A 14,160-nucleotide genomic window follows, 5' to 3' on the forward strand; every position below is an offset into this window, starting at 1 on the left:
AAGCTCCGGTATTGTACATCGGGTTCATTACAAATCTAAATATAATAATTTATGATAGATGTTGCACTTCGTTACAGTTTTCAGCAGTTTTCTGCAATTCATTTTGCGATTCTGCCAATAAGGGAGATATAGTCTAGATTTCACTTTAATGTAATGCAGTACTTTTAAGTACAATGAAGTAATGCTGCGAACTATGAGAACTATGTTCTCTAGAATGTGAGCAGCTTAACTTAAAAAAACAAACATAAAACAGATAAAATGATTTGCTTAAAAATCAATTCTAGACAAATGACTCCCTTTGTATGAAGTTCTTTCAGTTTTTAACAGTATGGTATTCGGTGCTACCTTCTAAGGTACATTGTTTTTGTTTTAGAGGAATAGTGTAAAAACAATACCTTTTTAAAAGGTGCAAAAGAGCTATTTGTATGAATGTATGAACGAATGAATGAATGCATGCAGAGAGTGTTGCATCTGATTATGTTTTGATAAAGACATTTTACTTGAACCACCTAAAAAGTGGACACATGTACACATGGTGACATATGTTTCTTGAAAATGTAGTTGCATTTGCATTTTCTATAGTTTGTTAAAATGTAAAACATTAGAATAGTCCAGTACTTAGAATGAACTCTTCAGAGGTGTTCAATATTGCTCCCCTATAGGGGCATGAAGAAGCTGTTGCTAGGCACTGATGGTTTCTAGGGTTACCTTTTGACCGCAAAGCTTAAAACTCCTTAAACTCAGCGCCATTCATTTTGATGTGCTGGCGCACCGAACTTTAAGTGCATATTACTTAGGCAATGTAAAAGCCACCTACGTGGTTGTTTAAAAGTACAGTCCCGGCGCTTTCCAATGACGTATTCAATGTTGGTGTGCGGTATTCCTAGCCGGGGCTACGGTCGCCTGAAAGTAAGCCGCTTATAACCGATAGGGGTCACCTGCATAGGTTTCGTTATGAGTTGATTACGCCATCATTTTAGCAGCCAGATGGAAGGGATATAAAATATATATATATATATATATATATATATATATATATATATATATATATATACACATACCGGTCAAAAGTTTTAGAACACCTCCATTTTTCCAGTTTTTATTGAAATTTACACAGTTTAATGTCTCAATGTACTCTGAAATTAAAGCATAGAACAAATAAAAACAATTGGAGATAAAAAAAGAAATCATGGAATCGTTTTGTTTAACAAAATTTAATCTAAATTCTTGACTCAAAGTAGCCACCTTTTGCAGATATAACAGCCGAACACACTCGTGGCATTCTTTCTGCAAAGGAAATCAAATATTGTTCGGAAAGTTCTTCCCAACACTGTTGCAGAAGTTCCCACAAATGTGTTGCACTTGTAGGTTGCTTTGCTTTCACCCTTCTGTCCAGTTCATCCCAAACCAGCTCGATGGGGTTTAAGTCTGGAGACTGTGCTGGTCATTCCATGATTTGAAGCCTACCGTCTTGTTCTTTTCTTCTAAGGTAGTTCTGACATAGCCTGGAGGTATGTTTTGGGTCATTATCTTGCTGTAGGATGAACCAACTAGGCATATACCAGAGGGTATTGCATGGCGCTGCAAAATGCTGTGGTAGCAGTTTTGGTTCAGGGTGCCACTCTGTGCAAGTCGTCGACTCTGGATCCAGCAAAAGAGCCCCAGACCATCACGCTTCCTCCTCCATGTTTGACAGTTGGTGTCACACACCGAGGAACCATCCTTTCGCCTACTCGACGGCATACAAAAACCCTGCGTGATGAACCGAAGATTTCAAATTTTGATTCATCGGTCCATAAGACCTTCTTCCAGTCTTCAGTAGTCCACTGGCGGTGCTTCATGGCCCAGGCAAGCCTCTTTTTCTTATTTTGCCATCTTAGCAATGGCTTTCTTACTGCCACTCGACCTGTCAAACCTGCAGCTCGAAGTCTTCTCTTCACAGTTGAAACTGAGACTTGCTTACTTCGACCAGTGTTAAGCTGTGCTTGAAGCTGTTGTCCTGTGAGCCGCCTATCACGCAAGCTGTTGACTCTCAGAAACTTGTCTTCTGATTCTGTTGTGGCTTTGGGTCTGCCAGACCTCTTCCTGTCAGAGTTTCCTCCAGTTTCCAAGTGCCTTTTGATGGTGTAGGAAACTGTACTCACTGACACCTTGGCTTTCTTTTCAATTTCTCTAAAGGAAAGACCTACACTTTTAAGGGTTATAATGGTCTGTCTGTCTTCCTTTGTTAATTGCCTTTTTCTCGCCATTATGAGAGCAATATACTACTTCCTGCAGTACAATACTGTCCAAATAATGCTTAAGAGGGTGTAGTAACACAGTCTGTTCCAACACTGCTTTTATACAGACAGAGGGTTTGTAAGTAATCAACAAAAGTTGGGACACCTGTAGGCATTGTTAGCATCAACTTTCGAGGCTTAATTTACTTCCATTGCTACAGAACAGCTGTAAGATGTTAACCCATTACTTGTTCCCTGAAAAAGGCCTTTTTATATAACTCTGAAATGTACATTATTTTTCAGTTTTTTGTAACCTAAACTTTTTTTTTTAACCTCTGGCAGTTTACCGCTTACCTTTGTACCATTTCAGGTTATTCACTGGACTTGAACTGCTTAAATTTCAATAAAAACTGGAAAAATGGGGGTGTTCTAAAACTTTTGACCGGTAGTGTATGTATGTATGTATATATATATTATATATATATATATATATATATATATATATATATATATATATATATATATATATATGATTACTCCTCCACAGGACATCCTGGATTGGGGACCGATACAAGGACAGATTTTTTTTAAATGTATATTTTGTACAGATTTGTTTTTTAAATAAAGGGTTTAACTTTATATTGTTGTCCTTGCTTCTTTGCCCTGTCATATCCCTACTGAACCCACTATTTTCTTTCTAGCATGATGCTTTTATCCAGAGCGAGCTCGCTTTTGTTGTTTGAAATTAAAATGTAGTCAGATAATTCCCCTTTATGTACTTCCTTGGCATGTAGTTTTTATTATTATTATTATTATTATTATTATTATTATTATTATTGGTATTATACATTTTTTTCTATTACTACTGCTAATCAGGGTCTGTACACTATTTCTAATAAAAGGGTCTATTAAAAGACCCTTACAAATACATCACAGAGATATTTACATCCGCTAATATCCACAGTTGTTTATCAAAAGTATCCCAATGTACTGTACGTTTCAGTTACACACATTAAACTGCGATTTCTTGTTTCTTTGAAAAGATATTTATTCAGGGCTACAAGAGCCCAACACAGACAGAGCAGTACTTAACTGTAACAAGCTGAACTGACGGTTTTGTTTTGGAACTTTTTTTATTTTTTTCATATTAGAAAACAGAAGAATAAGGGGATTTTAGGACTGTACCATTTACATATATTTACCATAAATAAATAGGGGTGTTTATAGGAATGTACTATATACATGTATTCAACATTCATTTTAGGGTGTTACACTTCCATAAATTAGGGTTTGTGGACAACCACTGTATACGCACACACACACAGTATAAATCTATTCTCCGGCAACTTTAGGTGCCCTGCCAAACGGGCAAACAAACATTTATACATATTGTGGCAGCGGCGGACAAAAGAAACACAAAGGCAGTTTTGGGGCCAAAACAGCGGAAACAACAACCACTGTTTATTTCTTCCTTGAGAAATGGACGCTCTGAGAAATTGGATGGTGTGCTGGTAGTAAACAAAGAGAAAACATATGCACATCCAAAGTCTTTCAAGGTGCAGGGTAGAAAGATTTTAAAATTAAACAAGCATATTACCCGCACACTTATATATTATGCTCCAAGGTGTTTATATTTTTTATTATACGTTTCGATCTGCAAGAGATCTTCATCAAACCCCCTATGCAACTGCTTGCAATTGTGCAATACGAATCTTACTGACACTGCTAGGTCATATTAAAACCTGCATACTGAGGGGGCAGGGGGAGTTCCTGGTAAGTGACACGTTTGTGAACAATGCAGAGTCTTCTGGGAATTGAATGTAGCTCAGCACAGTGATGTTGTGGCGCTGTTATTGGCAGAGACTACCTGCTGCACCCACCTCCATCGCCAGAGGGAGACTACCCCACGCGCCCACCTCCACCAACAGAGGGAGACCACCTGTTGCTCCCACCTCCACCACCAGAGGGAGACCACCTGTTGCTTCAGAACCCTGCTACTTACTCTAGGGTCTGTGGTTAAACAAAATAGATTCAGACTGCCGTTTTTTTGACGGAAAGAGTATTTTTATGTTCAGAATAAACAAAATACTATGGGGTAGATGTACTAAGATGGGCCAGTCGCACCGCAAACATACCGCAATTTGCATTTCGTATGTACTAAAAAAAAATATGTTAATGAAGAGAGCCGCAATATACTTATACTCATTTAAATATTATTTGTGTCATCTTAGCGAGATCTCTAACAAGAGTTGTGCAACATTTTTTCAAATAAAATAGCAGCAGAAGGATAACGTCTATATATGCAAGGGTGCAAGAATCAAAATAAATGTAAACGTCATTTGTGCAATGCATTCTGTCCGTCTTCATTTTACATATTTTAATACTGATATATATATATAATATATATATATATATATATATATATATATATATATATATATATATTACAGTTTTAATGCTCTGTGCATCGGTGTCTTCAGTGCCCTTGGGGACCTCAACCTCCAGTGCCCCAGAGCCTCGGTGCTTCGACACCCTCGGTGCCCCAGGGCCTCAATGCCTCTGTGCTTCGACGCCCTCTGTGCTTAAATGCTCTCTGCATCGGTGCCCCGGTGCCATGTAGGCTCGACGCCTTGATGCTCCGGCTCCATCAACGCTCCAGAGCTTCGACGCCTCGGTGCTTCGGCGCCTGCGGTGCTCACACACTCTGTGCATCAGTGGCGTCAAGCCCCTCGGTGCATTTATACCTCGGTGCCCCAGTGCATCAGTGCATTAGCACCTCCCAGTGCTCCAGAGCCGTAGTGCCTCGGTGCTTCGACACCTTGTAATGTCGGGCTTTCACCCTTGCATGTCCTGCAGGGCGAACCTTCCCCCACAGGACAAGCACATATTGCTGTGCGTAGGCATGCAGCACACCTCTTTTGCCTTAGAAGACAGGACATTCTGCCCCGCCTGCGCCAACTCCAGGGAAATAAGGCTAGTATTACTATTAATTTTTTCAAATCTTATTCCCAATAAATCTTTTTCGAGACATGATAGAACTTTCTTTTTCCTCCCTTTACCTGCAATATTCTTAAATTGATCTCGTATCTCTTAATTTCTTATCTGCCATTATTTTTTAACAATATTCTTGCCAGTACTGCCTTTTTCTACTTCTGATTTCTCTTTGTGCCATTGTTTTAGATTTTTTTTTTGTATCAATGTTTCCTTATTCATTTTTTTTACTTTCTTTAATGCTTTTTTCTTTGTTTTATAACTTCATCACATTTATTATTCCACCATGGAACTGCTATTTTTTTCTTTTATTTTTTTCTTTATTAGAATAGATTATTATTGCTGCCATATTAAGTCCCTTTATTATGTTCTCGTTAAATTCATCAATATCTTCTGATATTATTTCAGTACTTCGTCAGGGGCCCAAAATCACCTCTTGAACCCCCCACGGAAAACACTAGTTGCGCCCCTGACAATCATATAGGGGCCCGGAAAATTCACGCTATTTTTAAAAGTAATTCACTAATGACAATACCAACATTTTATATATAATTTTTTTTTAAAAAAAATCTGTTTACATTATATTCTATATGTAAGTTGCCTAAAATGTGTTGTCATTGATAGTTCATCAAGAACATCACCCAAAAACCAAGGCTAGCTACTGAGTCAACTCTTTAAAAATGTACATTGTAACTCGATTCCCTATTGAAACCATCTTTAAAATGTAACAAACTTCTGCTGGAAACAAGAGTCATTTAAAATGGTCTCTGTTAGCTGCAAAAAAAAGTAACAAGCAGACAAAACAGATTTTTTAAAAACAACCTTAAATGACAAATTCAGCAACATTTTCGAGTTTTGTAAACCTTTCAAACTTATGTTGACACATCCATTAAAATGACCGTGTAATTCCCATAGCTCATTTTGCTGCCTCTAATCCCAAAATATTAAACATGGAAGAAATGTAAACCTGAAATGACAAAACTGAAGCTTTTGTTTTTCTCTTTATACACACTGTACATTAGTAGTATGTAGAAATGCCATTATACAGTATGAGGAAAATCACCAATCATGAAGCCGGTACTTGTTTGACCCCATTGCTGTAGTAACCAAATGCAAGGCATTGACGCTGCACTGTGCACAGCTACTGTAGCCTGCTTCTACTTGATAAAAGTATTAAACGAACAGATTTTAAACAGTTGCAATTGTTGCTGGCATTTCCCAGTCTGCTTGTTCTCGTGTGTTGCCAGTTGTGCTCAATGTATTTTTGAGGCTAACAACCAAATACCTATTTTTTCCCTAACAGCAGGATGTACTTACAAGCCTTGAAATGACATTTCTGGTTTCTCCAACGTGTTGGGAGCAATAGACTGCACACATGTGCTGCTAACCCGTCCAGCTCATTCTGAGCATCTGTACAGGAATAGGAAACACACTTATTCTATTAACGTGCAGGTGGTTTGTAATTGTGCACAATTTAACACTGCAACACTGACTAACTGAAATAAAAAAAACTGACAGTATACATTTGGCTTATAGGCTACTCATGATAATATGAATTAGTGGTATAATATAAAATGAGTTTGCGCAGATTCTGTGATCAGTTTTGCTCAGTTTTGGTTTGACGTCACAGTTCAGTTTTTCCCGACTGGGTGTCGCACACTAAGACTGAATTACTGACCACAACTAGATACCAGTGATTTCTATGTATGCAAATGTAATTAATACTGCCCTGTACACATTTTTGTATTAACTTAGCCCATCATAGTGACCCTCATATTATGCATGGCATCGTATGCTGATTAGACGGTAGAGACAGTGCCGCGAGGCAACCAAGAAGCGCTTAGCCAATTAATTTAGCTATTGACCATTTACACCGTGGAAACGTTTCAGGCAGTGTTTGCCTTTTTGTATAGTTTGTCTACTACACTTTAGCCTGTGGTAAATAAAATCCAACCTGTTGATTTTTATTTGACTGTGGCGTTTTTTTCTCAGCGTGCGGATCTAGGGGCTTTTTGATTTGTGACCTATTGGAGATCGACACACCGGTTACTTCTGTTTTAGTGCAGTAAGAAATTATAGGCTGTCAGTAGTTGATTGATAATAAAAAGGTAAATTGATCATTTACCTTTGATTAGTAAACGCCTAAAAAAAACTATTCAAATGTGCACATTATCTGGTATTTTTGAATTTGGGACACTCAGAGCAATTCAAGACTAATGTATTTTTACCTGTGGAACTAAAGCTGTCGATATTCCGCCATCTTGTATGACAAGTTACATGACAAGCTACGTCACGTAAACCTGCTTCACTATTGGTTGACACCCTTATGACTAATCAGTCTCAGTCAGTCTTGGTCGGCAACCACCGCACACAGACAGACTGATCACATCTGAATGAAACTGCGTCAGAAAAAGATTCAACATGTTCAGTCTTCAAATCTGAAGACATCCCGACTGAAATCTGCATAATCTTGGTTTTAAGGGCAAGCACACTGCTATAATTCATCCAGACTCTGTAAGGCCAGTTGAGATGAGATGAGTTGTGACGCCTTGAGTCGGGCTGTGTGCAGTGGGCTTTACTCAGTAGGACTGAGTTAGTACCACACAAATCACTGTTGTTTTTTAAAATGGTAGACTGATGAAATGCACTCTGTTTTTAGCAACAGTGGAAATTATGTAGTACAATATTTTAGTCCATAATGACACCTTAAAACAAAAAAGTGTCATATTGTTTCCAAATTGTTCTGGATCAGAGGTAGAGACTGGGGCACAAACGTGGTACCTCGCTCTTATTTTAAAATTAGGCTTTAAAATGGTACATCCCCTGTTGTAAACTGTCTAATTTATTCATTACTTTTTTTGTTCCTGTGTGTTCATTGAAATCCATTATATAAAACCTGGAATAACAATGGAAAATAAGCTTTTGTTTTTCTCTTTATACACACTGTACATTAGTAGTATGTAGAAATGCCATTATACAGTATGAGGAAAATGTAAGATTTGTGGACATGGGTAACAATAAATATGTCTATTTACAGGTGGAGACTGGAGCACAGACTCCTGTCCGTTCAGTGTCTATACAAAACAGCCCGGCACGTTTCAGCAGACAGTCTATTTAAACAAGTTTAAAGACCTGGAATAGCCATGGAAAATGCATCCTTTATTGAATTGTTTATACTTGTAGGTTTTGGGCACACGGGTAACAATCAATATGTCTATTTTTGTTGTCTCTTTAATAGGGTATCTTTTGATAATCAATGTTAATTCATGTTTTATTTTATTTATAATTCTAGAGAATATCCTCCATGAGCCTATGTACATCTGTCTCTAATGTATTTATGAATGCACTCTTTGGAACAGCTAGTTTGTTTGCTACATTCTGGGTGGATATTCTCTGACACCTAGGTAATTTCTTATGCATTTTGTTTTGTCCAAATGTATTTTATGAATCTCTATGCTATGGTAGAAATGACAGTTTTATCAGTTATGGCCCATGACAGATATGTAGCCGCGTACATGCCTTTACAATACCACACCATTGTGACAATTCCAAAACAATATATTTGATTGCTGGCTGGATCATCCCTGTGTGTTTGATGATCATTTTAGTGGTACTTGCTGTGATGCTTCCTTTATGTGTAAACATCATTGATAAGCTATATTGTCACCTGGGCAGCAGTCAGACTTTCTTGCACAGGCACGACTGTTAATAATGTATATGCTTTATTTTCAATATATTTATTTTTCATATCTTTTAGTTTTATTTTATACTCTTCGATAAACACACTTAAAGTCTGCAAAAAAAAAGCTCCAAGGTTCATAGGAATAAATGAGATTTGATAAAGGGCTTTCCTGCCTCTAAAGCAAGCAAAATGTCTTTGTAATTAATGTTCTTACGTAATTTAGAACATAAAATGAAGAAAGGATTTGATAATGCCCAGTGGTTATATGTTTTTGTTTTTGTTATTATGTATTTACCTGACCTGTCAAAACCCACTTATAGTAGAGCATTACAGTATTTTTCAATAAGCCTATTAAGGCACAGTCATTTTAGAAAAAAATATGTGCTATGTTTGAAGTAGACTAGAATCCTGAGTGCTTTGAACTTGTGAATTATATAAAATAATAAAGTCTAACAAACTGAGGTACAGCCACTAATTTATAATGGTTCATCACAATAGGGAAGGAGATCAATTCAGTCTGTAGTAGTGTGGTGTGAAACAAACCCACTGACCTCCCTTAATACATCCTACTGTCTCACAAAACACCTCTGTGCTCTGTGTCTGACAATCACCCTGGATCGTCCCAGAATGGCCACTTACAGTAAGTCTGTCTCTGCTGTAGCCAGTGGAATAGGTCCTCAGTGGAGGCTGCTTGATTCCTTGACGTATAGTTTGATCTCAGTTAAAAAGTGGTTAATTTAAGAATGAATGAAAGTGTCAGTGAAGTTCTATCCTCAGTATGTTGGTGCTTTCTGTTTGTATTCCTTGTTTACTTGTCCATGTTGACTTTCAAGAGCATACTACCTGTAACTGTTACAGCTGTGATGCCTTTGCATGAGAATCAATGTCTAACCCTGAAACCACTTCCAAAGACACAAATGTGGACTACAGAAACTTGATTTTTAATAAGAATGAAATTAAAAATATATTGAATATTAACATACTTACGTTTTCTTTACTTATTCAATTATTATTTGTTTATATAGCAGACGCCTTTATCCAAGGCAACTTACAGAGACTAGGGTGTGTGAACTATGCATCAGCTGCAGAGTCACTTACAATTACGTCTCACCCGAAAGACGGAGCACAAGGAGGTTAAGTGACTTGCTCAGGGTCACACAATGAGTCAGTGGCTGAGCTGGGATTCAAACTGGAGACCTCCTGCTTACATGCCCTTTTCTTTAACCACTGGACCACACAACCTTCTATTCACAATGACGTCACAGAACTCAAAGGTATCAAAAAATGTATTATTCATACAAAGTGTTTAAACATTCAACATAATGACTAAAGAGTCTATCCTATATTGTGCCTGTACATGCATGGCATAGACATTACACTAGACTGATTTATCAGTGGTCAGGGGCTCTGTGATGCAAGGCTTGTGCTCAGGTGCCTGTAATCCTTCTTGCCGCTGTTGCCTTGAGCTCTGCAGGGCAGGATATTGAACATCAAACATTCCCTTCTGGGTCTGAAAGGTCATGTAAACAGAGACACTGACTTGCTAATAGATCTTGTTTTCAATGGATTATTCATTAAGCTCCTACATCCCAGTGGATGTTTCAGAGGCAGTACCCCCTCCCCCCTCTAAAGGAAGCATATAAAGCTCAGCACATTTCAACAGACTCAGAAGTACTGTCCACACAGCACTGCATGCTTCTACCAGCAGCGTCCACATAAGCACTGCATGCTTCTACCAGCAGCTTCTCCTGAGGATCTCTCTGAGAGGTAATTTGAAAAATAATATTTTAATGTATGTGTGCCTTTAATCTCATGTTATTGTGCTATTGTAAACATGTTATTGGGTCCTGATTCTATGTATCTTTATTATTTGTTTATTGATTTATTTGGGAGATTCCTTTATCCAAGGCGAGTTACAGGTGTTACAGGGCAGTACAGGCTTACAAGGTCAATATTTAAATACACTATAGTGCAAATTAAATTACTAAAGTACAATATGAAATAAGATGCAAGTTAGGATGACAGCAATTTATATCTACAGTGAGAGAGTCGTAGTGCAATAATAGTGCATCTGCTGTACATGTTGTATTTTTATTTTTTTGTTTTATATATATATATATATATATATATATATATATATATATATATATATATATATATATATATATATATATATAGTTGTAATACTAGTATTTGTATTGATTAAAATCAAGTGTATTCACAAAGCTTAAACTTGTCAGTCATTTAAAGAACGCTAGCTAATCATAGAAATGTTCGAAGCTTCTTTAACAGTCTGAAAAAGTGCATCTTTGCTGCACCCCTAAAACATTGCTGCTCTCTGGCCAATGGAGAAGGGATGTCCAGTTGTTATAATATGTATAATACTGGTAACGTGCTTCAAGCGAGAACTACTTTTTTTGATCTGCTTCCCCAGGAGTTGTGTGTGGTTTTACCCAGATTATATGACTGAGTGCTTAGATTATGGGAGAGCTTGTACAGTTGATGACAGCTCCCAGTGCTGCTTCAGAGAGCAGCAGGAGACTGCCTGTGTAGTTACACAATGACATGAAGGGTTAGGATTTGACAAGATGTGTGTGCCTGCACTTAAATCTACCTTTAGGGAATGTAAACAAGCTTGAGAGCCCACAGGGTCTGGTTTCTGATGAAGTTCATTACACAGCTAGGTAAACTATAGGACACATGTTGTAAATAGTGGACTAACACTTCAGCAAAACTGGACTGATGTTGAGACACAGCTGTTAAAGAGTAATCACTTGCATATTACAATCTCTGTCTTTTTACATGCATTGGTTTAGGGTTGAATGTCTAACCATTTAAAGATGACATCTTTTTTTAAATTATGTTGTTATGCTTCAATGCATTTATTCAATTTTAACTATTATGCTTCATCATGTACACTTCAAAATTTAAAAAGGGCATGAATTGGAAAGAGCACAATATATACAGTGATTTCAATATTTGCAGCACAAAGGTATCCCCTTTTTAAAATAGGAATAGCATATTTAAAGTAATATTAACTGAGATGCTTTAGATGATGTGATAATCAATTGCACAGTTATACCACCTGTATTTTACCCCTTCTATTCTTCATACTAATATGTTTTTTTATGTATTTATTCGCAGGTATTTTCAAGAAACAGCTATGGAGAAAAAGAACTCATCCTACGTTACAGTGTTTACTCTTTCTGGATTAAATGAATCAAGCACAAATAAATATATCTATTTTTCTTTCACTCTCCTGGGTTATCTCTTTATCATTTGTGTTAATTTAACTCTAATTGTAATAATAGCTCTTGAAAAGACACTTCATGAGCCCATGTATTTCTTCATCTGTAATCTGGGTGCTAATGCACTGTATGGAACTGCTGGTTTCTATCCTAAACTACTGTTTGATTTTCTGTCTGATACGCATGTCATCTCATATTCTGGGTGCCTGCTTCAAATATTTGTCATCTACAGTTTTTCTGCGAGCGAGTTAACAAATTTAACAGTGATGGCATATGATAGGTATGTGGCAATATGCAGACCCCTGGAGTACCATGCTGTCATGACTCCTTTGACGACTGGTAAATTAATACTGTTTTCTTGGATTTTTCCACTCTGTTGTTTATGTGTTAGTATTCTTTTGACTTTCAGGTTGCCCTTATGTGGCTCCCACATTGAAAAACTGTATTGTGATAGCATATCAATTGTGAAATTATCTTGTGTAGATGCTATTGCTTACATTGTATGTAGATATGTTATAATATGTATATTCTTTGCACATTTCCTTTTTATTTTATTTTCCTACATGAAAATACTCAGAGTGTGCCGGGCATCTAGTATAGCAATGAGTAAATGTTTGCAGACCTGTTTGCCACATTTGTTGTCGGTGATCAATTACTTCATTGCCATTATTTTTGATGTACTGTATGGTGGACACGGTTCAAATGAAATTCCACAGGTTTTACACAATCTCCTGTCAGTGGAATTTCTAATCGTCCCTCCTGTTTTCAATCCTGTCATTTATGGTTTAAACTTTCAAAATGTCCGGAACAAGGTCACAAGAATGTGCAGCAGAAACAAAGTAATTCACACTTATTAGATTCCAGATGTGGTTGCTACTATCGTCTTACATTTGTAAGAAATCAAAACTTTAAAATGTATTTTGTTTTCAATAATTAATAATAGAATACATTAAATATTTTTCATGAAAGACACACTTGAATGTAATACAAAATGGATAGAAAGTTGAGTAGTTTAGTAAAATATGTGCTTATACATACAGGATTATTTAATTTGTAATTGACTCAAGAAAGTAACAGAATCAGGTAAGTTAAATGGACGCGATGCACTTTTTCAACTTCATTGTAAACCTCTTCCTGACCCTTCTTGGTTTTGTTAATATAAACTGAAATGCTTATTTATTAAGGGTCACCCATTTCTGAGGGTAGCTTAACATTTTATATAGAAAAATGTATCATCAAAGGAACCAAATGTACTGCAGGCATAAGAGCAGCTTCTTATGTAAAAAAAAAATAAAGTAATGTTTCATAATTGTATTTCATGTAATGTAATGTATTTTAAACTGAAATAGTTTATATCCATGTTAAACACAAGTACATTACACGTGTACGAAGCAAATAGATAAATACATTGTTGGTCTCGTGGTTAAAAACAGTAATTCCAGTCAGCGTTTCAAAGCAGATTCATGGACAGGTTAATATGCATGTTTTATCATTTCTGAAACAATAAAGAGATGTATTAAATAAGCCATAATTCATGACATGATTTATATTTGTATATAATGTTAACACTAATGCACAACCTTGAATATTTTGTTTTTATAATGTGGCTTAAATACAATTGAATACATATTTTATGTTATATACTGTACAAATACAATGTAGTATATATATATCGAACATTTATTGTGTACACAATACAAATGCAATTCAGATACTTGAAATCAATATTGCTTCCTTAAACTTAAACTTCCTAGATGCCACAGCCCTCTGACACAGTTCAGTGAAACCTGGTCCATTGAGCATCACCTACTGAGTAGTGCACATAACATTAGCATTAAAGGAGTGCTATCCAATCAGGTAGAACGACACAATAGAATATATTTTTGTTCTTTGTTTGTTTAAAAATGTTATTTAAGATATTTCAAATACACCTCTTCCTGATACCTAATCACATCATGTCCAATTGTCTAGCTATAATCATACTGTACCATCTAACCATGAGCACAGAAACTGAATAGCA

General features: G+C 36.5%; 1 protein-coding gene across 1 annotated transcript; it reads left to right on the forward strand.

Moving 5' to 3' along the window:
• The first annotated feature begins 10,574 nt into the window (after nucleotides 1-10,574).
• Nucleotides 10,575-13,646, forward strand: LOC131737694 (olfactory receptor 6N1-like). The gene is made up of 2 exons (XM_059028357.1): nucleotides 10,575-10,659; nucleotides 12,037-13,646. Exons 1-2 carry the CDS (start codon nucleotides 10,619-10,621, stop codon nucleotides 12,995-12,997), a joined length of 1,002 nt encoding a protein of 333 aa, XP_058884340.1. The 5' UTR covers nucleotides 10,575-10,618; the 3' UTR covers nucleotides 12,998-13,646.
• Nucleotides 13,647-14,160: the final 514 nt, after the last annotated feature.

The sequence above is a fragment of the Acipenser ruthenus genome, chromosome 8 (assembly GCF_902713425.1).
Source record: "Acipenser ruthenus chromosome 8, fAciRut3.2 maternal haplotype, whole genome shotgun sequence".
NCBI classification, from domain to species: Eukaryota; Metazoa; Chordata; class Actinopteri; order Acipenseriformes; family Acipenseridae; genus Acipenser; species Acipenser ruthenus.